Source organism: Tachypleus tridentatus, chromosome 9 (genome assembly GCF_004210375.1).
Source record: "Tachypleus tridentatus isolate NWPU-2018 chromosome 9, ASM421037v1, whole genome shotgun sequence".
NCBI lineage: Eukaryota > Metazoa > Arthropoda > Merostomata > Xiphosura > Limulidae > Tachypleus > Tachypleus tridentatus.
Window position 1 is genome coordinate 116,497,861 of NC_134833.1, and position 26,401 is coordinate 116,524,261.

Genomic DNA, 26,401 nt, shown 5'->3' on the forward strand with positions numbered 1-26,401 from the left:
TGTGTGCGCTTTGAAAAAGGAACAAACGGATACTGGAAGAGCAGTATTCGACTGCGGTAACTCGCGTCATAATTGTAAGTGAATTATACTTTGGTTTGTTAACTCAAATTCTACAGGAAATAAATAAGCCTAAGTGTATTTTTGACAATAATAAGATAACTGTGTAGTGTTTGTGATGTACCTATGATCTTTATAGTGTGAAGAAGTTGTCCTGCATATGTTTAATTAGTTTTGAACACATATTATTTTGAAAATAAGTAGAGTGAGTGCTGTTTGTTAATTTTCAAATTGTTTACCAACAAGTCACTGTACAATATGTATACTTATTTTATTACTACTCAAAAAGTGACATCTAGCAGTATTAATCTTTGTTTCTGTAAGTACTTGGATATTTTTGAGACCACAGTGTTTAGATGTAACAATATTTGTGAATATTTATTTTACCTTTTGCTTAGTGAAAATGCACGCTATACAATTGCCACTTTATTAACTTTAAAGCTTGCAAGAATTTAGAAATGAACCATATCTAATTGATAATTATAATTCAATGCTTTCTAATCAATATGGATTTTATTTGTGTATTAATAAGCAACATTATGTGTTTTTAGTAGTTTGTGATAGAAGTGGCTTCTTTGATTAGTAAGCTACTTTTAACTTATGATGTAATATAACTTAGTTTACTATTGATCGGAAATTATCAATACCTATCATAAATCAAATAAACTCTGTATCTCCTCAAAGGGTTTCTTATTTTTCTTTCACTGATTTTTTTAATCTACACGTTTTCCTAACACAATGGAGTACTTTTCCTCAATTACTGAGGATCCATTTTCTATGAATTATTAACTGTTAACTACACATAAACACTTGTGTACAAAACAGGGAAATTGAGGATTCTTGCGCTTACTGTTAACTGGATAAACAACAAAGAAATATGTTAGTATCAAACTTTCCCAGTTGAACTAGTGGCAAGTGTACGAACTTGCGGCGCTAAAATTCTGGGTTTGATTCCCTGCAGTAGACAGGGCGTAAACAACCCATTGTGTAGTTTTGTGCTAAACAGTAACAAAAAGTATTAATTTTTTACATCTCGCTGGCTCGACAAGAAAATTTAGGATCCATAAGACTAAAATTTAGGGCCCAATCCTTATAATGGAACCAAAAATAGATGATACAGTGTACAGATTCGCGCTTGAACAAACAATTTTTAATTCATGTGATTACAGTGTTTGTATAGTGTTTTCAATGTTATGGTAACTAACTTGTTGATATTTCATAACAAAACTTTTGCCTAATTTTTTTGTTTAAATCGTGATAACTTTGTGACAGTATGTCTATGGTTATTAAGCGATACAAACGATGTGTTTGTATGACTAAACTTGAAAATATTCATAAATGTTTAACTCTCTTTAAAGGATAAACAATTCGTTCTAATGTCCATTGAATCCTTAATGGATGAATGCGTGTTTTCAGGAAAACGATGCTGATATATATATTTATTCATTATTTACAACAAATTGAACGACTTTTAATTTTTATATGTCCCTGGAAATTATGTTTTAGACACTATATTTTCAGGTAGAATGTTTTATAAACCAACAAAGTTCAAACTTTACTAACTGGAGCCTTGATCATGAACTCACGATTGTATTATGTTAAAGACGATCCCTCAACACGAGTATCTTACTCTTCCAAGGTCAAGGTTCGGTGAAAGGGACCATCTAATAATATTAATCACTGGACCTAAATCTTACTTTATTTAAAAGAGATTCGATACTTAATTTTTTTCCGTCATCAGGATTTAATTATTCTTACAAGAAAAAACAACAACATTTATCTTAATTATGTCATCTGATTTTCTAATATGTCCTTATAAAGACAAGACATTTTTTTTTACATCCTTAAAAAAATAGATTTTCTAAGCCGTCTTGATTATACAGTCTCAGTCATTCAGGGATGACCTCGCTGAGGCGATATCCGTATGCAATTAAATAGGGGTCTGATACCATGAACACATATGCTAGGAAGAAGTACGTACTATACTAGACACGCAACCAAACCCCTCTATACTTCATGTTCCTGCTAGAGTGGGTAGCAGTGGGCCATGACGCTCATTTACAAAAATTATTAGGAGGCGGGGGAGGACACGACTGCAATCAGGCGAGATGTTGTTCAGCCGGATACAAACACATTTTTATGCGGTGAACTTTCTGCTTAGGGCTTTTATTTGATTCTCGAAAGAATAAGAGGCGAATAAATATAACTGTTTTCCACAACTCAAAAATAAAGGTAGATATAAACCGAAACTTTTAAAATACATTGAAACAGGTATTATTGAATTGTACATGACAGACACATTTTCAAAATGTTGTATATTTCTACAAATTAGGGCGATAGTTCGTGCAATTGGTAATAAAGTCTTATTTTTGTTGTTCTGAATTAAGCACAAAGTTACATGATGAACTATCTGTGCTCTGTTCACCACGGGTATCGAAACCCGAATAGGCCAGAAATTACTATATTTTATTCTTAGTAAAAATAACATACCATGCAAATACACTTTTCATAAGATATTAGTGTCAGGGCCATTATATTTTTTAAACACTGCATTCTTTATCTAATTATGTTGTAAACGTCTTTTATAAACTGGCGAAGGAATATTATATATAATTGTACGTTTCACAAGACATGCTTCTAACTCTTGAAATTCCCTAAGGTACTAGATACCAAATGTATTATATAAAAATACAGTAGGCGTAATACTAATATCTTATTACATTTGTAATTACATAAAATCATGCTTCTTCAGTTTTAAAGGCGTACATATTTTGACTGTTAATGTAATAAATAGCTTATAAAGTGTTTCGACCACTACTGGGTTTGTTGTATTCCAGCTAGTTTGAAGAGCTCTGAACTGAGCAAAACGCGTCGTCGGTAATGAACACGGCGAATATAGTATGATTGAAATACTTTTTCTTGAAACTTCTCGAGGGATTAGATGAAGAATGTAGTGTTTGAAAATATAATGGGCCTAATACCAACGTTTCATGACAAGTGTAATTGAATTTAATCATGTTTTGCCAACTTGTAAAAGGCGTTCACACCATTTAAACTACTTTTTTTTTTTTTATAAAGAAAAATATTTTGCTACATGTTTAGGCCATGATCAGACTGAACGAAAATAGACAAGTCACCAGAATATATGCTATATTGAAAAACTCGTTTCAGTAACATGTGGTACATGCAAGTTTAAGGTAACGTTCTATTTAAACGAAATACTACCAGTAAATACATGTTTTATACATACACAAATATAACGGTAATTATAGTTAATAGGTTCTCCTAAAAATGATAAAATTCATCTTATTAATCCTTCGGGTTTTTGTTCATTTAAATAAAATGTGTTTGATTTCATGATAGTTTATACCGTTTATACGAAAAAGAAAGATAAAGTTATTAGCTTATATCATTTCCTTAAAATCTCAAACCAAATAGGAAATTATTTGTTCATATGCGGACTGTTAAATCGCTTTACAGACCTCGTAACAAAATTTGTAATGTTTTTGGGCCCGGCATGGCCAAGCGTGTTTAGGCGTGCGACTCGTAATCTGAGAGTCGCGGGTTCGCATCCCGGTCGCGCCAAACATGCTCGCCCTTTCAGCCATGGGGGCGTTATAATGTAACGGTCAATCCCACTATTCGTTGGTAAAAGAGTAGCTCAAGCGTTGGCGGTGGGTGGTGATGACTAGCTGCCTTCCCTCTAGTCTTACACTGCTAAATTAGGGACGGCTAGCACAGATAGCCCTCGAGTAGCTTTGTGCGAAATTCCTAAACAAACAAACAAAGTAATGTTCTTTTTATAATTGGACAAGAAACGAAAAAACAAGCAAACAGGAGTGAAATAGTGTCTACGTAGGTCATACAGTTTGTAAAAAATATCTTCTTAATGGACAGAAAAATTAACTAATAGAAAAATTAAAAAAAATGTATTTTGTCATATTGTGTATTGGAGTATATTATTGACTACAAATATTAGTAAAAATAATATCGCTAAAGTAAAAGCTGTGGAAGGCTGGCTATGGAACTGTAAAAAGGGAATCAACCAAAATATGGAGACATATCGCTTCATTGGCTAATGATCACATTTACAAGGGGGCCACTTTTTTGTTTATCCCCTATATATTCATATATTTAGTGTTGTAAGCTCAAGTACATACTGCCGTGCCACTGGGGGGCAGGATTAGGTACAAAGGGCTTGAAAAACACACTTTGTGCACTATTATAGATGCTTCACAGTTCTCATTTTAACATATGTTAATAAATACGTCGTAGCACATATCAAATACAATAAACACCACTTTTGTTGTTCCTACTTGTTGATAATTGACGTGAACTTAGATTTAAATTAAAGTTTAAAAATATATACGTATTTTTAACGAGTTATGTCTAATTTATTATTTTTGCTCATTGGCTCTGAATCATTCATCTTCTGCAAGCAATCTTAACTACGAATGATAAAAAAAGAGATTTCGTATAACAATTCTCTGCACATTGTGAGCTTGTATTAGCTATAGATATAAATCTTGTTATTATTGAGAGTTGAAGTACGTTAATCACCATAAATCAATCACTTGACACTACATGTATGACGCTAATTAGATGAGATCAGTTGTGTTTACCTCATTTTTTAGCGAAGTCTTTGTAAAAAAACAACGAAAAACAATGATTGTTTTAAAAATTCAATTCAATCACTTTTCATGACTGTTACAATGTGAAACTCTTTACTTCGAAACATGTTTTTAGTAATGAAAAGAAAAGAGAAGCTAAGAGAGCATTTTGGATAGGTAGAAAATATGCATTACTCATTCCTGGATTCAATTACTTGTAGGATGGATGCACATGTAAGTTAGCGAATGAAATACAGGAATGGGTCATACATATTTTCTTCTCACTCAAAATGCTCTCTAGTTTGTAATCTTTTTCCATCCCAACAATTTTAGAATAATTTTTCCCCAAGTTTCTGGATTATTTTTTTTTTACGATTATTATTACAGGTGTCGCCATGCATTGATTAATATGCCTATTGTGCAAAATATGTCATTGCATATATCTTGGGTTGTAAATAAGATATCGTGGATCACTTGAGGCTCTAAGTTGGAAAGCGATATCTTATAAGTAGTGGAGTTTTTTGGTATGCATACTGAAAGTAGGGACGGTGGTTGAGTTACAACTGATTTTCTGTTTAGTAGCGCCATCTAGCGTTAAAAAGTAAATAAATACTTTTTTAATAGACTTCAATTTCAAATAAGATATAAAGAAAGTAAAGATATACATGCATTTTTGTGAATTAGTACTCGCACTTGAAAATAATAAAGATAAATTAAAAATAACCAATGTTTTAATTAAACGTTAAATGGAAATACAGTTTTGGTTTTAAAAAATCCCACTGATTTTACTTCCAAATTTACTAAAAATTTCAGTTAGTTATTTTGTAATAAACATTAAATGCATAGAAATTATTTTAAGAAAATAAAATGCTACGATTGGTTTTTACAAAAAAAAGATACACTGTAGTGTATTTGGGAGTGTATTCTATATACACTTGAGAATATGTGTTATTTGAGTGATTTAGCTTTCGAACACTGATATGTTTGTGTGTGCCACTTAGACATTATCAACATTTCTAGCTCAAAGCAGTTCAAAAGTGTACTTTGCACGAAGGTCCCACCGATATTTAAACACGGGTTGTTGAATTCAGGGCCATGTATGCATTTCACCATGGAAAAACATAAAAAAAATATATGTTTTCAGTGGTTGATGAAGTGTTATTTCGCTGTTACAGCTTCTACTGTGCTTGAATGAGAACGATCAGCTACATTGTAATGCTAGTCACTCTGGATGAATCCAACATTACCCGTGAATAAATTAATGTCGAACTTAAACAGTACGGTAGCTGATTTCCAATTAGTCAGTTTTGGAGAGAAAGAGATTAGTTTCAATCCAGTAGAAGCGGCAATCCACTATCTCAGCAAGCACTCACACTCTGTTTATGTATCTCAGAACGGCTGGTATGGGTATTAACACTTTCATTGATAAGAAGAGAACAATGTTTTGACCTTGCTAGGTCATCTTCAGGTTAAAAAAGAGTTTGCAACTGCCCGTTGACGGTCATGTCTTAGGGACGAGAGTATAAACGGGTACCACATTGTAGGTGGCGTTGCGGGTGGATGGCTAGAAGGAAGATATCTCTCATGGCAACATGATGTCTTATAATTTCTCCAGCAATTTCTCAGTTAAGTTGTCCGACAAGATGTTTCTCAAATTGCAGAGGCTATTGTCAGGTATGACCTATGTCAGTTGCCAAACTCTTGGTGATGTCCCCTTTCTGAGCCTTGAGCTTGGCCGAATGGAATTCTCTCAGTTGATCTATTCATGCAGCTCAACACTGATTGTAGGAACAAGACCCCTCCAAATTAGGATGTCATCTACAACGTAGGCGTATAGTGTTAGGTATCTTTATGGATCCCGACTATCGAAAAAAATCATTTACTGGTCTATGATGGTAGAACAACGAGTTGCTCTTGGTATTTCATTCACTGGATGTGCTTGGAGAGACTCTCTATTACCTTATGGATCATCATTAGGTACTTGCCCTTTCATCTACTAGTGGGAGAGAAAGTGTTTATAAAGTGCACTTCCAGTCTTTCTTGACTACTCTGTAACACTTCACTCAATGGGTCTGTGGTTATAACTAAAAAACTTTTCAATAAGAAATCTTGGTCAAAACTTTGCTAGTACCTTGTCTACATCACGGGTATATGGTGGTAGGCATCTAAAGTATTTTAACCTTCAGGTTAATAATTGATTCTTTGTTCAGAGTGTACAAACACATTATAAATTTCTTTACTAATAATATTAAGTATGGTAATGTTTAGTTTAACTAAACTAACGCAAAAAACAATTTACTTTACCAATTTATCTTATTATTTTTCAGACACACTTTGCTACTGTATTAAGAGTAAAAACACAAAAATGACATTTTTGGCACAATGAAAGGCAAAATCTTTATTATAGGTTACAGCTTACTAGTTTAGTAAGACAGTTAATATCCTTGCTAATGGTAACCGTGTTACCAAAACTAGTTAGATTTAACCCTTAATATCAGTCTATTACCTTAGCGAATACAGGCCGTTTAATAAAGGCTTAACTTATGTTAGGCTTAAGAAAAGTGAACTAATAGGTTTTGGTGTTTGCGATTTCACTTTTTGTGATATTCTAGAGATCTTGTATTTAAATAAATACTGTTGTAATATAGATATTGATTTGACTGCAAAATTTTGCGGGTCTCTGCTAGTGATTATAATTAAGTATTATTATTTGTCTTAATTTTTTGCGAAGGTCGACTTCGTTGAGCTCAGACTACACATCATGTCAAACTTTCTGCAGACCTTTAACCATCCAATGAATACCATCCTCTGGAGAAGGAAAGTCAGCAGCTCCTCTTCCTTTGGGGGAAGCAATGGAACTAATTTCTGTTGAATCTTCTTAATGATTTTGTAAAATCCACGGGACAGGCACTCAGGATTTTGGCTGTATGGCAGACCTTAGTATATAACATGATTCCAGTATGAGCTAAAACGCTATTTCTAATGTTTTCAACTTGAACAAGAATTCCACACAAAAGTTTATGAAAAACATTACAGAGTTAGTAACGATCTCGCAAGTTTCTGACTCCTATAGTATACAGTGGTAAACTTAGTCTCTTTGGTGAACGTCCATCTTACAAGTTGTACTAGGTGTTGTGTTGTGACTTACTCTCTTGACTAATATTAAGCACAGTTTGTTGTGTTCTCTGTTTTCAGAATAAATACGAAATCCTTTACCTTGCCTTCACTGTGTCAGTGCAGCTGGCTTACAGTAACGCTGGACAGATCGTACAGTAGGTTCCAGCCGAAACCCAGAATTCAATCGACGAAAGTGCCATCTAGTTGTTTGAAAAGCTTGTTCTTCAATCTTCAATCTCGCTATCACTTCTTTGAATGTGGTCAATTAACACAGCAGTGCAAATATATCTTTTCTCTGAATACATTTTTCTGGCAGAGCTTTGTTGCACATCGTTGGCAGATGAGAATAGTCTTGTATCATCAGATTTCTTGAAAATGTCATTTCTAGTCGCTTTTATAGGACCATCTGGATCTCCTGGGAAGAACGTGGTGCATAGAATTCTTAATACAGTCATGCTGAACAAGAAATCGATTGTTCTTGTAAAGAACACTGAAACTTGATGCCTTACGTCGAGTTTTCTTCATTTGGAATGTTTGATGTCGCTTTGAATTCCATAGCAAAGAATTGTCGAATTGAAAAGACATCGTTTCCATGCCCTGTTTGAGTACTACAACAAACCTTGCTTTCACACATGAATTTTTTAATGATCTGCGTCGTTTCTTCGGTGTCAGGAAATCCAAGAGATCCTCAGAAGTATCGCTAGACATTTCATCTTCATCACTCTCTATTGGAATAGAGTAATCGATCTTTCCTTTTTCTTTCTTTTTGCCTTTACTTTGCTCTGCATTTATTTCTCACTTATCTTTTGTGCCACTTTAACCTCTAAGTCTAAGCCGTTCCATTCACACTAACATCGAGGGCATTTTCCACAAGTACCGCACATAGGTATTTTGTACTTGCAAGCCATTTTCTTCTTTTCATGTGTTAATGTTGCGTTATCAATACAAGAACAGTGCACTTACTAACTGAATGTTGATATATGCTTTGTGGTCAACCGTGGATCCAGTTTTCTTAAAGGGTTCGGAAATCGCCTGCATTTTGTCCAGTCAGGTTTGGTAAAAGTGTTAGCTAATAAAAAACCAATCTGGATTACTTGAAAAATTAGTTTATGCAAAATACTAGTGCCTGTTTCATGTAAACACTGTTAAAATTGGTAATACACTTTTAAATCGCTAGAAAAAAATGAACTTGGGTGGGCTTGGTTGAAATTTGGGAGTGCATTGACAACCCCAGCACCCCCGTAGCGCCGGACCTGCTACCAAGACCACGTGTACGCAGAACAAGGTACAACTGTTCAACGTAAGTGCATCGTGGGTGGTGGAGACAATTTGACAGGTACTTTGTCAGATGGAAACACTGCAATTCAATATTATTTAATTTCGAAGTGGTGAGACTTCGTGAACTTTAAATCTTTGTTTATTGTTTTGATAATGGTACCAGAGGTATGTCCAGCTTCACCACAATGACGTATTGAGGCAAGAGTTATTGTTTTTTTTTTTTTAATAGCTGTCAATTTGCAAATAAATGCGTTACTTTGGATTGGTGTAGGATCTTTATACAACACCCTGATACTCTAAACTATTTCGTGATGACAAGAAACCCTCTTGAAGTAAAAATGTATTTTCTTCTTTGTTAACCTGAAAATGGCCTAAGTAGGTCGAAACGTTGTTCTGTACTTTATTTTTATTAAGGTTTTAATACCCATACTAACCATCTTGAGAATACATATCTAATTATTTGTTATGCGAGTTTTTCAGCTCTCACTGAGAGCAAGCCTCGTGGTATGGCGTAGTAATTAGGCTTTTCGACTTGCAATCTGTGGGCCCCTCAACAAATATGTTCACCCTTTCAGTTGTACGGGCATTATAATGTGACGTTGAAGCTTACAATTTGTTTGTAAAAGTGTTTGTTTGTTTTTGAATTTCGCGCAAAGTTACACGAGGGCTATCTACGCTAGCCATCCCTAATTTAACAGTGTAAGACTAGAGGAAAGGCAGCTAGTCATTACCACCCTCCGCCAACTCTTTTACCAAAGAATAGTGGGGTTTGACCAACACATTTATAACGGGCCCTGCATGGTTAGGTAGTTAATGGCGAGCTCGTTTGGTACGACGGGAATTCGAACCCACGACCCTCAAATTATGAGTTAAGCACCATAATCACCTGGCAATGCCGGACCACAACAAGTGATTTTGAGGGTTAGTGTTGACCAGCTACTTTCCTCTATCCTATAACTTCAAAACTGTAGACAGTATAGATAGCCTTCGAGTAGATTTGAGCAAAATTTAACAAACAAATACAAGAAAAGCGATAATGACTTCCTTCTTCAATAAAAAACATTCTTCCCCAGAAAAGGTTATAAAATAACTTCAAATCATAAGTTAACTCATGGCAGCAGCAACAACAACTGTTAGAAATAAGTATTAAATAGATGGTCGGTATGACTACTGCTCGGGTCTCCGGGGAACGTTTTCCTATTAACATATGGAAACATTCTTATAAAGCGTATTTAATAAGTGGACAAGAATTGTAATATAAAACTGAAAGCTTTGTATTTCAGAACGATGTTGACAGGCCTTTTAAGAAGCCCAGAGTCACCGTTATGTTTTTATATCTGAATCCTCATTAGATAAATTAAACATGAAGAAAAAACAATCCCCCAATCTTTATATGATTTTTATCATATATCCTAGACCTGTTTGTAACTTATAACCCCCTAAATGTGCCCCGATAATCACATGGTTCAACCTCGATATACAAAAAGAGATTTTCCTTTTCTTTAGGAAAAAAATTAAACTGAACACAACTGTTACAATTTCTAATGCTTATCGACCATTTTACTAAAACATATATTTTTTTACTTAGTTATTTGAAACCATTAAACTTTTATAACAGAGTAACTCTTTATACTCAAAGCGTTTAACTTCTAGTAATTATTTATCTAGAAGAAACATTTAGTATCTTTTATTTTATTAACTTGTTTCCTATAAGTAAATGGCTCGCACCACTTACAAATAAAGGTCACAACTAAAATTTAAGAAATCTATACTATACTAGCGCCATCTCTTGTTAATAACAGATACTACCAATATAAAAAATAAAATTTTAAGTCTTATTTTACCATAGTCAAGATAATTTGTTTTATTTGTATAACTGAACCTCGTTTAGCTAAACTACACCATTTTCCTGTTGTGAATATCTAGTTTCAACTCGTAATGTATGTTTGATAAATATATTTCATTTAATGAAATCTATTAAGCATATATGGAAATATTGGCTTGTAGAACAATGTTGAAGCAAGTATATTTAGCTTTGGAGTTGCACTTTTATATTTGCAAGCATTTTTTTCTGTACAATATTTATTTTAATTTTAATCTGTGCTTAAGTCGCTCACCTGCAAAGAAAAATTAACTGTTTTCACGCACGAGTCACCTTGTGCCACGCGTTGTATAACGATCTGTAACAGGGCTAAGACATTAAAAGATCTATGTCAATAGACCTCGATATAAAAATCACGGAAACTTTGCAGAAAGATATAGTCGTCTGTAGTGTAGTAACTATGAGATTAAGGCAATATAAACATTTATGCAAAGTAAAGTATTGATTTTCGATTTGTTTTTGCACGTGTTACGATAAAAAAGAACGAACATGACAGATATAGAGGGAAAAAAATCCAAAAACGTGCAGGAACAGTAGTGAGGTAGGCTTACACCAGAGCTATGTCGTTCGATCCTGCGGCTGTGCGCTGGACCGTTTCTACATAGAATGCTAATGTTTTATTTTGCTGCAGTGGCGCATTGATAATCCGGTTATGGTCCGTACATCAGAGAGAGCTGGGTGCCAGAGTTTCGAAACGACAAGCAGCTCGTATCAGCGCTCATAACCAACCCGCAACATTGATTTTAACTGCAGTCACGTATCAGTGCAAACTCTACTGGATCACCAAATAATTTTATTTACTCCTTGAACAGCCGCTTAAAGGTGTTTCTGTTTATTTGCCTCTTTAATAAAAGTTTTGGTGAAATAAATGTTTACTTTTACAGATTATTCCCAACTTAAGTTGATAATAATTACAAATTTAACCCGATTCATGTCATAACAGTTCATAAAGTTGATGACTAGCACCTCGACTACTGCGTCTGTCGTATCACAGTTTGCTTGCTTTTCAACTAAAAGCCCTCGTCAGCATTGGATACGGAAGTTCCAGCATGGTTGAAATATTACATTTTTATGTTTGCTTTAAAATTTTTTAGTAATTCAGGCACTAATAATATTGTATGAAATAGTCAATATTCATCACCATTTCTACTAATTCATCGTATATTGAAGGATAGTGATATGGAAGACCTCCGAAGTTTACCCCCGCCAAATTTAAAGCCTAAGCGCTAAAAACGAAAGCGCAGTAATTTCTAGAAATTACTACAAATACATTCCAAATACTAACCATAAATTTGTCTTAAAACAAAAATTTCCGATAATGTTTAGATAGCTTAATTTTAAACAGAAGCTATTATTGATGAATATTACGTATTCAGAATCTTTGTAGTAGTAGTACAATAGTTTTTTTAAAGTTGGAACAAAATTATATATACATACCTTAAGTAAATAACACTGAAAGCTATTGACAAATGACTAAACAAATACAACAGAAATGTATTTTAGTTGTTTTATTATACACACAAGTTTAAGGACTATATTACAAATGTTAAACACGGCACACACACGTTTAATTTTACAAATAGGATACAAAGAACTTGATTCTAGAGGAGATAAGTTCAAAATCCGTACAGTATATACCGATAATACACCGAGTTACACCAAGTTAGTACAATAAAAAAAATTACTACATCTGCTACCTTACATTTACACATCATTCGAATGGAACAGAGATAAGTAGCCACATGCTATACACCTGGGCTGCTGCACCAGATGCGACACTAAATCTATTCTAGTCTTAGAACTTCACGGTTGTAACGCGATCGTTTTCTTTTTCAATACATAATCAGTAGAGCGATTCATGAATGTAGCGAGGTACTTTTAACTAGCCCTGTTTTGGAAGAATAGCCGTGGGTGCGACTGGCCACAACTTTTGCCCTACGTTCCCACAAACGCTCAGCTTATTACAACGAAAACAGGCGTAGACAACACAATGCACCCGGCACAAACGAGCTCTAACTATAGAAACGACTGACAAACAGGAACAGAACCTTGAAAGTATTCAAAGCACATGTCGCTCGGTGTTTAGTAAACGTTCCAGTTCAATAACGAGTGTCTTTACAATAGTCACAGTTATGAGGTAAAAATTCCGATGAATTTCGGAATGGGTAAAAGGTATTACTTCAAAAACTAGTATTTTTTTTTACTGCGCTACAAGTTTACAGCTAAACTACCTTGCAAACTTGTGCAATATATATAATACTTAAAATTTACCTCGTAATAACAGTTTAGGAACACTCGAAAAATTGTACAACACGTACATTCATCACTCGGGGAAGACAATTATATACATATCTTACTAATTAAAGTGAAAATATACGTACAGGATAGGCATCGTACTCTTGGGCCTACTCTTAGGTTTTCACATGCAACCGGATATGCTTTAGAAACTAAGAATTCAGATTTGATCCGGGTTGCATTTTTTTTTTTTTATTTGGGGGTTTAAGGAGACTGTTAGTAACTTTAATCACTGAGTAACGACTATCAAGAAGCATGTAGTTTCTACTGTCCAATGAGAGCCCATGATAGCACCAGCAATGTTTTAACCTTACAAACTTGTATGTTCCTCAACTGAAACAAACCGGAGGTAGCGTAACATTACAAAACATTTACAATAAATCCAGCTGTAGCAACATGACTATGTGCAAGAAATGGGAGAAGCAATAGTTGACACATTAGAACACTTCACTACCTGAAATCTGAAAAATATTTCGTATTTTATAGTGAAAAAAAACTGTTTCTTTCAATCCCTACAAACTACATTTAAGACAACTAATAAACTGTTTATTAGGTATTGCCAACTATTTAGAAACCTTCTAATGATGAGGTTGGACAGTTCAATTAAAAAAAATTTTTCTTCTCTGAAACAAATTAAGTATATTAATAATCAGCTAGGCCTAAACATTCTACTAACACACTTAAACAAAAAGATGTAATAAACAAACTGTTATTTCTTTACTTTTTCTACTATCAGTTTTTTTTTGGCCTTTAGTTGACACTGTAAGACAGTCTAAAACAAGACACAAGGTATTAGATGATGTACTAATACTTCACAGTATTTAACAAATAGCCTGTGCTGTAAGCATTACACATACAGATTTTATTTTTTTCATTGAAATTCACACGCTGGTGAAGATTTCAACATATAGATAAGTCTCACTCACAATGTCCATAGTTCAGAGACGAGCACAAAACTTCTCCAAAGAGGTATCATATCCAAGTTAATTTGTTGGCACATTTAAAAAGAGATTTTCAGGTAGTCAGTAAATATCATACTAGCATCAGATGCTGATTCTAAGCAACTGAGGTAGGTAGAATATGGAAGAACAAAAAGGTTGTAAAGGTGCATGAGATATCCACCTTCAAATTGTACCTAACACTGGATCATATGGCACAATGACAAAGATTCTGGAAGAACACATACTATAAAGGTGTACAAGATATCCACTTTAAAATTGTATTTAACACTGGATTGTGGCACCATAGATTAGATTATAGTAGAACACAAATACTGTAAAACTGTACAAGATACCCACCTTCAAATCTGATTTACAACTGGGTTATGGCACCACAGATTATGGAAGAACACAATTGTAAAGGTGTATAAGGTATCCACCTTCAGAGTTTACATAAAACTGGATCATATGGCACTACACAGATTAGAATGCAATTTCTGTTCTACACATACAGCAAAAAACGAATGACCAGTAACATCCAAGTACATGTAGCACAAGCTATGAGAACAGGTAATTTACATGGACCAAGACACAGAAACTAATGCAGATTGACTTTATACATTACACACATTTAAAGTTTACAAAATGTAATAACACCAAAATCTTACTGCTAGTTTTATTAAAATACACACAATGTACATACATTAATAAAGTTATAGTGGTAAAATGCTAAGCTCAAACAAATCATGTGCTTAGCTTCACTTCCATTGTCTATTATTCAAACATATGTAAACCTTTTCTATACAACAGCCATATATATTTTAACTTTAGCTAGTATTAGCAAAAAAATTTTTTTCAGAAGTCAAACAAAGAACATCTTGTTATTACAGACCTAAATCATTGAACACAATAGGTACATTAATACTTCCATACCTTTTCTTATTCATTGTTTCTTTCTCTGATAATACTTCATTTTTAACTCTGGAGACTGAACACAAAACTTTTAGAGGCTTTATTAAAATCAAAACTTCAAAAAGTACTTGTTTAATTATATAGTTCACTTTATGTAACCAGTAGGACTTTGCTATATGAGGTTAGATCTTGAGAAGAACAATTATAAGCCTAATGTGACAGAAAATCATAACATGCAAAATAAAATTACTAAATCAGAAACAATTTTGAAATGCAAGATTAAAATTTTTCCCACACTTAAAACTTCAATGTCTCTCCCAACTACAAGGTATGAAAGAAACACATTGGGCTAGTTTGTCTTACTTCTCAGGTGGTAAATAATTTGGAAACATTACCAAGTTTACTATATAGTTCCCCAGTATACTTAAGATTCCTAAAGGCTATTTTGCTTATAACTTAAGTAACTCATCTAGTTTTGCACTTTTTATTATGTGATGATAAAAATTTGAAAAAAATTCAATTTCTTGCCACAAAAGTGAAAATGTTAGAATATTAATATATTGGTATGATAAAAATACACACACAAAAGGTAAAGGGTATAAACACAGAAAACTGATAACATGTACAAGAAAATACCAGGAAAAAAGAATAACTCAATAATAAAAAAACTTTGAAACACTATTATACATATATATACACACACAATACTCCTCAGGGATTATATCTCTTCAACAGGTAAAGGAGGAAGTGGTCGGTGTTGAATTTGGACACTCCTAGGCATTTCTGATCTTAAGTGTTGAGGTCTTATATTGGAGACAGATGGAAACTGTGTAGAATGTAATGAATTCTGTGCACCACCGCTTGAAAGGTTAGACAAAACCTTGGCAGACTGTGCATTTATCAAATGATTTGGTCGAGAAAGAATGCATTCAGATACCTTTTGGTTCCAGCCCTTCTGCTTAAATGGGTTATTTTCTTCAGATGAACTAGTTAGGAATCCAGCATTGTCATATGCTTTGCTTCCAAGCTGCACTGCTCCAGCTGCTAACATGCAAACTTTGTTGGTTGCACTGTCAGACTGCTGGTTAATATTAGTACACTCAGGGCTCTCTGTGCTGCTTGAAACTTTTCCAGCAATGTAGGAGCTAAACTTTTTTGACATCTGGTAGTCAAAGACCTGCTGTGGGGTACAATGACCAGGGACATGGAACCAATGACAGGAACTGGTACCTTGGTTCTTTCCTGTTTTGTCATTTTTCTTTGGACAATTACGAGACTGAAGATTCTTGGGGAAAGGTGTTTGTGAACTACCTTTACTATTGAGGAAACTTTCAGGCAAAATTGGACAGGAATCCCCTAAATAAGATAAAAAAAGTGACAAGAAAACTTGTATATAACAACTTGTAACACTTAGCGAGTCCTTTCTTGTACAACATATAGACATAAGAGCACACAAGTATACTTATGTTCTATGCAAATTACTGTTTTTAAAAGATACATCTGTAAACTAGTCTTAATTTTACTATGAGTATATACTTAACTCAAATTATGTTTTAACCATTACTCTCATTAAATATATACTTCCCATACCTTGGTAAAAATTCTAGCCAATCAAACAGCCAAATCTTAAATAGTATTCTACCTGCCAAAACATTTATTAGAATTTCAATTATCTTTCTGCCAAAATATAAAAACAGCACAATATGATATTGCTCTATGATACTGTTTTAAGCTAGTGTTGTTGTTTAGTAGTAACATTAAGTAGCCTTGGGAATCAGTATTTCATTACTACAATAGCAAACTGTTTCTACAATATAGGGCTAAAGGTACAGAAAAATATTTCAGCAAAACATGGTATACATTTGCAGGTTAAAACACTCAGGAATTTACTTTGAAATCAGATGAAAGATACGTAAAATACACAATACTTAAATTGAAACTGAAAGTATGATAAGATAAACTATAAATTATTTTTCAAAAGTATGTTCTTTATTTAAAAATACAATTTTATTTGTTACTTGTGAAGTACACATAACATGAAATGTGTTGAAAATTAATCTTGGAAATTTATCATCACTGTGCTACTTTCAGTTAAAGAACTGAAGAAGTTGAAAATATCTTAAAGAAAGGATGCAAAATTATGTTATTAGAACATTTCACGTGTGACATGTGACAATGAGTTATTGCTCAGTTAAAAGCTGAAGTATGTATCCTTCAAGCACACTAACTCTCATGCAGTCTAACTTAACTTTTATGTAGCTTTCAGGATGACACTACCTATCTTGTGCTCGTAGACCAAGTTAACGAGAAACTAAGAACATGAAACATTTTAGCAAAGAAAACTAATTCAGATAACAGGCAATATTCAAGCACAAAAATTTAATAATTTATCAAACAATGTACATAAGTTAGTTTTTTTTAGCCTTACAGAATAACCAAGTTTGTTTACATCATAATGTTAGATTTTCTTTGGAATGTCATCATACTTAAGTGTGAGGCCACACTTTTTACCATTTAAATACAACCATAGTTTCATTACACATTCAATATACATGATATCAGGACTTATCTTTAGACATAACACTAAGTTACAGTAAGAATTATTAGGAACAGCCCATGCTACCAATCAAGAAGTTAAGATACTTAAAAATACATACCTGCCACTGGAAATATTTTCCATCTGTAACAGAAAGTAAAAACCGTTGAATATATCAGTATTTACTAGTCAACAACTTCACAGAAACACACATTTTCTGTTTTCAAATTTTCTCTGGTTATGAACAGTTAGTTTTGCTAGAACAAAAGATGAAAGATTACTAATTCATGAAAAATGTTCTGTTATTACAAAACTTGAGACTGAAGATTTCAGACTCAAAATGGTAAAAAATTTTTGGTTGCAACAAATTTTAACTTGTTAAAAATGAAGAGTAAAATATTAACAACAAATTTAATGTGATAAAAATATTCTTTTTTGTGTGAATGTATTATGTTTAGATACTTGTCTAAAATGATAAAGGAATATAAATTTTGTAAAGTCCTTTAATCATATACTTAATGATACTTCATAATCAGGCCAATCTACAAAATCTTAGGACCTCTTTATACTTTGTTACATTAAGAAAATGACACTAACAATACCAAAACTTTTTTAAACTGTAAAAACAATCACATATTAATTATTTTGAAAATAGGTTACTTTAGCCCCTAATGTACTGGTGAAATGTGTAGTTTTAATTCTGAAGGTTATTTTTATTCTTAATATATAGCTTGTTTGGAAACCCTAGTATAAAAATAGAAGATATTTACTACTTTAAAAATTAACTTTATAGTTGTAACACAATTATGATTTCTTTCAGTAGAAAATTTTCTAACAGTTGAATTACAAAATATCAATAAAAACTACTTGCTTCTTGAATTTCAGAAGAAACCCCAAAATAGCAGCAATCAATACAGCTGAACCTGCTACAATAACAACTGTTATGGAAATCCATGTTTCAGTTGATTTCACTATGGAAAAACAAAGAAAAAAAACCATTGGATTATTTGAGCTTCAACAAATATAACTATAGGTATAAGGAAATTACTATTTCTTAAAAATGTACCCACGATAATACAGGGTGTTCAGAAATTCACTGTGCAGTTTTGTAATCATATGTTGTTATATTTCAGATTTTGATTCCAATATGGTTTTAACAACTGAAGAACGTGTATGGTTTGTCCAACACGTATTCCAAGAAGGTGGTAGATACACAGATGTGGCATGACAGCGATTTACTGAAAAATTCCCAGATACATCTGTTCCACATCACAATACAGTTTGTAACCTTGCTGATAAGTTTCGGGAAACAGGATCAGTGGATGATGCCAAACGCTGTGGAAGGCCAGCAAAGCTATCGGAGGAGAAACTGTTGGATATTTCTGACAGTGTGATGCAGAGTCAATCAAAATCAAAAAAATGCCCCCGCTATACAGCGGTATGTCTCAACAACGCTAAAACCAGGGGTTTGATTCCCTCGCTGAGCAGATAGCCTTTGTGGCTTTGCTAAAAGCATGATATTTTCTCTACAAGGGGTTTCTCATCATCATGGATTGTTTGAAGCAAGAAATAAATGCAAATAGAACAAACAGGCACACACAACGAAAATTAGCTCAGCAGCATGATATTGAACTGCTCATTAAAGAAATTAAAGCTCTTCCCATACAAAATAATGGCAGTACAAGAACTGGAAGCAACTTATAATGAAAACGAATATGCTATTGCAGATGGTTTAACCGATTTATCGATGAGAATACAGCTAATGTGTTGAATATGACTTTTTTTACCGATGAAGCATGGTTCCATCTCTCAGGTTATGTTAATTCACAAAATTCAAGATTGTGGTCATCCGATAATCCTCACAGTTTGCATGAAACATCCCTGCATGATTTCAAGGTTGGTGTGTGGGTTGCGATTTTCAGACGTTCAATTGCTGGCCCTATTTTTTTATGAACACAATAAACAGCAAGCGCTATTGTTCAGAGATTCTTCACACCCTCATCGGTCAGATGACAAGTGATGAAATCAATTACTCATGGTTTCAACAGGATGGTGCTACTACCCACACATCTCACAGATCTATGTGGTTATTAAAGGAATGTTTTAGAGACCTCATTATTTCCAAAGACGTGTGGCCCTCACGCTCACCAGATCTTAATTCACCAGACTTTTATCTATGGGAAGCAGCAAAATCTGCAGTGTATCAGATCGTTTGCACATGCTGGATGACTTGAAAGCAGCGATAACAACATTCATTCACTCTATTTCAAGCCAGCAACTGATAGCGATGTTTAGAAACAAAATAAGAAGGATGCAAGCTTGTATTGATGCCAACAGGGGTCACTTTCAATATTGTTTATAATTGTCATTCATATTTACCTCCTGTTTTCTATATTGAAACACGTCTGTTAATAAATATATATGTGCACAGTGACTTTCCGAACACCCTGTATTTTCTGACGTCATTTACTTTGGATCTAATAGTGGGAGAAGTTCATGTCAGTTTATCTCAGATGAAAAACAATCATTACATGAAACAATTAGACATCAGTCAATAATCTGTAAAAATACTGTTAAAATCTATGAGTCAATCTTCACTTTTCTTTAAGCAAAAATCACTCACTCTTGATGTAAAAATTACTTAGCAAGCTAAAAACTAATGATATTCCGAAGTGCAACATGAAATGAATTTTATTTAGGGTTGTAGCAAGTTGTAGAATGTTGACCTTCGAATGATCAGAACACATTACCGAAGGAATAATTTAAACTTCAACAGTGCTAATTTGCATAATTTACTGATGTCAACAAAACTACTAGTTTGTTTGATTGGAAACCCTTTTATTTTGCAAGTAATCTCTAGAAATGGGATTAAAGATTCACGTGCACTTTAAAAATATTATACAAAACAGAAATCATGTTATTATAATTTAAATAAATGTTCAAGTTACTTATTAACACATTTGCAATATTCATACAGTTATTTGTAGTAACCTTGTATTACAACAACACTATTACAACCAATTAAAAGAACTGTAACTGAATAAAGCAAGCTTTAACTCACTCCACCATATATGGTACAATCCAGTTCAGGTTGTTGAATGCAGTGTGCTGTATACCATGTATAGCTAGCAAACATTCTGCACATGCTTAGAGTAGATGCAGTCTATGTGTTAACAACCAATTTTTTACATAAAACTTTTTATTAACTAAACATATCTAATAAACAATATTAACAGTAAGAAAATAGTTTATATTTCATACTTTTATCATAACACCTTTCATGTCTTGTATAGTAAGTATTCATTTCATTTTACTGAAGCAATGTAGCCACCACATACATCTCTTGTGGTTCACCATAATGGCCTTCTCAAACATGCAGAAGTTAACTATTTAAACAGTTTGTGATGAGACAAAAATCTGACACAACTTGAATGCCATCTGACAAACCTTTGAATGTTTTGAGCTATCTTCATATTTCTAGTTAGCAAATGACCTTTTGAATCTTGAATACTGTCACTAAGTTTGTCTTTATTTCATTTAACTTGAACAGTTTTCCACTACTTACATTCACGTACAAATTACTTAAAATAATATATTCCTTATATCCAAAGCCAATATTTTCTGTAAAATTACTTTCAGCAATTCTAAGAAAGTCTATCAGGATACCTTGACTTTAGTGACTTCTGAAAATTTCATTTAAACATGTAAAGATAACAGATTAACAGACAGAATACATACGACTCAAACAATACATAAACTTATTTCAGGTGACATTGTTTCATTTTGCAGTAAAGCAGCATACTTACTGTTTGACAAAAAACAGTTAGTATAAAGATGTAAAACATTTAAAAACCTAAAAATGGTTCTTAATTTGAAAATAGCACAAATTTTAGGGCTGACTATGAACTTGGATACAATGTTTATATGTTACACAAGTTAAAAATGTGTTACAAGTTACACACTACCAAGCATAAACAAGTCCTGTCAATAAGGTCTTATTATCAAAGTATGTAATACAAAAATTGTTGTTAATAACAATAAACATATTTTTCATTTAATGATCACCTTATACATCACAACCTATTAAAGCTTGAGATATAAGCTTAGATTTCACAACTGATTTAAAGAAACTAAGTGACAAGGTACTTAAAGCAGTTAAGACTTACTGGTTGGGAAAGGGAATGGAACAGATCCATCACTGTTACCATCAAACACATGGCAGAAGTTACACTCTAGTTTCTCAGTGTGATTCAGTTGTAGTGAGGATTGCACAAAGCTTGGAAGAGGAGGTGGAGGCATAACAATGATGACATCTGGGGGAGGACCCAGTGCTTCTAGACCTGCACAGAGAGAGCCACAACTAGCACTTTCTGTCAGCTGAGGAGCTTTCTTATCTGAATCCTCTAGAGTTGGCCTCCCAACTTTTTTCATACTGGGGGAAGGTGTAACCGCTCTGCTTGATATGATCATTCGTGAACACAGTATCTGAAAAAGAAGCATACTTATGTAAATTTACACTACTTCACTAGGATAGCACTAGTTGATTTATTGCTTGAGAAGCAAAAATCTGAATAATGCTATGCTATCACATTACTTACACATTAAAATACATGGTAGTCCAAAATGATATTTTCTATTGAAATTTAATAATTAAATAACTACATAATTTAATATCTTGATGCCAAACAAACAGTTTTTATTGTCATGTTTTGTTTTTCCTCCAACTGCGAGTAGTAGCACTGTTGTTATCAGTGTTAGTGGATCTGTAAAATGGCAACCTTTCATTTAGAAAGGCTAAATGAATAATTTGGCTTGCAAAGTTGGTGACATATGCCAGCAAAAGAAAAGTATGGGGATATGTTAAGGATATTATGTATTGTAAACTTATAGCAAACATTACAAGGATAATGAATGCCATCATCACTATAACTGTAAAAATGTTTGTACAGAATATGGACTGAAAGTAAACTTTCATTAGACTCGCTGAAAGTTATTAATGGTGCACAAGTAGAAATCCTCTGAAGTGGGCTACAACATGTTGAAGATTGCATGGTTGTATTTCTTTAGTTGACTTGTGTGAAATGAAAATCTCAAAGCTTCTAATTTAAACATTATGTTCAGACAAGTTTCACAAACTGTAATCTAAAGAAAAAAGTGTTGGTTCTCTACAATTTATTTTTCAATTACACTTTAATCAAACAATCATAATTTAAAGAATTACTATAATATGAGGAAGTTGGTATAAATATTAGGAATTGAACTTTACATTTAAGCACATTGGTCTGTAGATGCAGGATAGTTAGAATAAAAACTGGAGAAGCTATAATGTATACAGAGTAAAATATTACCCTTAAATCCACATAGAGAAAATAATTTTTTTTCCTTCAATAGGTTTATGTAATTTATGGGATAATTCAAGAACGAGTTTTACAGAATGTTATTTTACATTTCATATCACCGTAATCTGTTGTGGAAAATAACAAACTTTCATTTTGAAATATCATGGATGAAAAAAATAGCCTATATGGTATGAGTGAAATTGATAATTACTATTCAAATAAACAACAGGAAAAACTGGTACTTTTATGACAGCATATAATAGAAAATATAAACAGTTTGTCATAACAACAAATTATGTGTACCGAACCCATTACAGCTATTTAATTATGGTTTATACAAGATGCGTTTATTGAACTTGAAAATAAGTGGAAGTCAACTGGTCAGAATGGTTACTATGATCAAAATTTTGATGATGTTTTTCAGCCATGATTCCAGAACTTTGAATTTGTCAAGGCCAATGCAATAATTAGTGTTAGTGGAGATACAATAATTTAATAACCTAGAAGTGAATTTGATTGATGTGTGTTCATGGCCACAAGAGGATGGCAGAAATTTTAAAAGTAAAAAAATATTAAGAGAAAAAAATCAAAATTCACTAATACTTTTATAGGTGTGAAAAAACTGAAATCATCTCAGGAGAGGGAATACTCTTTAGTATTGCATTCAACAGTGTTTAGTCCTAAAAAATATGGACTAATTAATAAATGTGACAGCTAACCATTCAAACATTACAACTAAAGGGTACATTATCTTTGTAACCATTAAGTGATCCAAAAAATAAAAGTGGTACAGGATACAGAAAGATGGTTTTTCTTAGTATAAAATATATATTTTCATTAGTATTTCCTTACTTGTTTTGGAAGTTAAAATGAATCACAGTTTAAGTACAGTAATATTTTAAACCAAAAACAGTATTGCTTTTGACATGAATGGCAAAAAAATAAGTTTTTATCAATAACTTCACAGATAATATACTTTAACAAACACAGGAAACTGGTTTATGTATGTGATACATGGTAAACAAATGATGCTAGGTTTTTAAACACCTACGTTCATTACTTTATTGTGAGTATAAACAAAGAAAAAGAAACATTAAGCTACAAACATACAATTTCACATTATGTAAGAAAATATATATACTATCATCAGCTAAAGAAACTTTGAAATGTGAAATTAATTGGTAGATTCCAGCATTCTTGAAAAGCAAGGAAATTCATATTTGTTTAAAGAAATTTTTTATACTGACATATCCAAATAAAGAAATTATTTTCCTAATTGTTATCCTTACATTAATGTTTCACAATATAATTAGAAAATATTCTATGATACTTTATATTTTATTATTAAATGTAAGGTAACTCATGTTTACATTATTTTGTGCAGTGTCACATTATCATGCTTTATGTTCATGAATTCTTTTTTTCACAATAAAACAATGATGGGACTCTCCAGCTCACACAGTAACACTGTTTAAGTTTCTCCACGAAGTATTTAAGTTAATCTGCAAGGTATTAACTAACACTAACTGATACTGCATTAGTTTTATCAACAATAGTGATTGGTGAATGAAAAAAATTGTTATAAAAGTTATGGTAAAAATAAAGATATGCATAGATAATACTTTCAAGTAACATTGGTAAAGCTGCCATTAACTTCTTGATGTCACATTTCAACAGACAGAAGTTACTGACACCAGTAACAGCTGACAAGGATGTGAAACCAACAACCCTCACAACTGAAATACAATGAATGAAATCTAGAAAGTACAAAAATGTACCCATCTCATGCTAGTAACTACATAAAACAAATACATCACAAATATTCAAATAAAAGTCAGGCATTATAAAAATCTTTTACTCAAAGTTCAATTAATATACAGAGTAAAAAAAATTACTTACTGCAAGTGCATACTTCTACTGCCCAACAATGACTGAAGTACATTTTGCAGTTAATTTTGTATTTTTTTAATTTACATTAACTTGCTAAAGAGAAAAAGAACAATAATTCAAACATATTATTCACACACCTAAATTAAATGAGGCTACCATATAAAGTAAAATGGCCTCTAAACACCATAAATAATAAAGTGTTAACTTTCTTATACTTTAAGATTGGATAACAGGTAATTTTTCATTCCATTTAGATGTGTTTGGTTTCATTTACAGTTGAAATGAAATTAATCACATGTAATTACAGGTTTGTTTTTTTGCACAGATCAGTTAAACTGAATTAAGTGTTATGCTTGTTTAACTTAATGCTTATATTTCCAAAATGTTGACGGTTTATTTAAAAATTCTTAACTTACCATCAAGAAAAGACTCCACTCTAGGATGAAACTAGGTTTCCTCATCTTTCCCTGCATTTTCAGTCTCTAAAAGCCAAATAATTCAAACTTGTGTAAATTTAGGACTTCACTTTCCAGGTTCATATAAGTGTGGTAAACACAATATAATATAGTTATCCTGGAAGAGATCTAAGTTTGACAGATTACCGAGACCTCCATGATCACACTAAATGGAACTAGATATAACTAAGTCTAAACACTTTTAGGACTCCATAATATTACACTTTATAGTTAAGATAAAGCTTAAGGCTGTAGTCATGTTTAACCTTAATAAACTAGTTTACATTAGGAAACTTCGTCAAATCTTCCGACATTTATGCACACTATATATTTTTAAATGTATGTTTACACATTTAAGCCTTAAGGTTCTACCAAAGTACCATATATTAATATCTTCACAACTACTAACGACAAGCTAGTTTTAGTAGCAATATTACACTTGACGAGCCAATTACACCACCAACACACAGTTCCAATACTTGGGAGCAACTAATGTCAATCTGTTCCCACCTTATTCATTGTATTACTGCGTACGTCGCGCACTGCCACTTGGAAGGCCTAGACTTGTCCAGGGATGAATATCATTCACAAAATAAAATAAGCCGATTTTAAAGAAACGACTACTATAACCATGCTTTTATAGCTGCATCCAGAAATTTCGTTCTAATTTCATTAAAATATAAGAAAGTGAAAATCGTGTAATTAATACAAACTTCAAACGTAGCGACTTTAGGTTACGTCTCTCATTACTGAATAACACATCACTTCTCCAACCCCAAAACTACGACCAGTACCACAGCGTACTTCTACTTCCAATAGCTTTCGCCAAACCAAAATATGACTGCAGTCATTTTTCCCATAATACATTGCAAGAAAAAATAGTTCGCATATTGACCATTAGGGAATACATTCATTAAAAACAATAGAAACCTTTTTCAAAGTAAATAAAAAATTAACAATTCAACTTCGTGGAAGCAAAACTGAACTTATTATTTTTAAGTAAATTTTCAAACATAAAAAATAAGAAGTTCATTATTTTACTCTTAGTAGTGACAAACACATATTAAAAAATTAAGTGGAATATCAATAAAA

General features: G+C 32.7%; 1 protein-coding gene across 2 annotated transcripts; it reads right to left on the bottom strand.

The window, feature by feature from the left end:
• Window positions 1-12,437: 12,437 nt before the first annotated feature.
• LOC143226142 (uncharacterized) lies at window positions 12,438-26,142 on the bottom strand. 2 transcript variants are annotated; one of them, XM_076456721.1, is made up of 6 exons: window positions 26,023-26,142; window positions 25,271-25,336; window positions 21,792-22,110; window positions 18,497-18,596; window positions 17,747-17,769; window positions 12,438-16,445 (listed from the first exon to the last, which is right to left on the bottom strand). In XM_076456721.1, the coding sequence occupies exons 2-6, from the start codon at window positions 25,325-25,327 to the stop codon at window positions 15,808-15,810; spliced, it is 1,137 nt and encodes a 378-aa protein (XP_076312836.1). In that variant the 5' UTR covers window positions 25,328-25,336; window positions 26,023-26,142; the 3' UTR covers window positions 12,438-15,807. The 2 variants fall into 2 exon arrangements, with proteins under 2 accessions (XP_076312836.1, XP_076312835.1); XM_076456720.1 differs by having other exon boundaries at window positions 25,820-26,142.
• Window positions 26,143-26,401: the final 259 nt, after the last annotated feature.

Excerpts from the sequence above, each read along its gene's own strand:
- LOC143226142 (XM_076456720.1), bottom strand. Across the intron at positions 22,111-25,270 it reads AGTGGAGTCTTTTCTTGATG|ATACTGTGTTCACGAATGAT; the intron begins GTAAGTTAAGAA and ends CTTCTTTTTCAG. Across the intron at positions 17,770-18,496 it reads TTTCTTCTGAAATTCAAGAA|ATGGAAAATATTTCCAGTGG; the intron begins GCAAGTAGTTTT and ends TTTCTGTTACAG.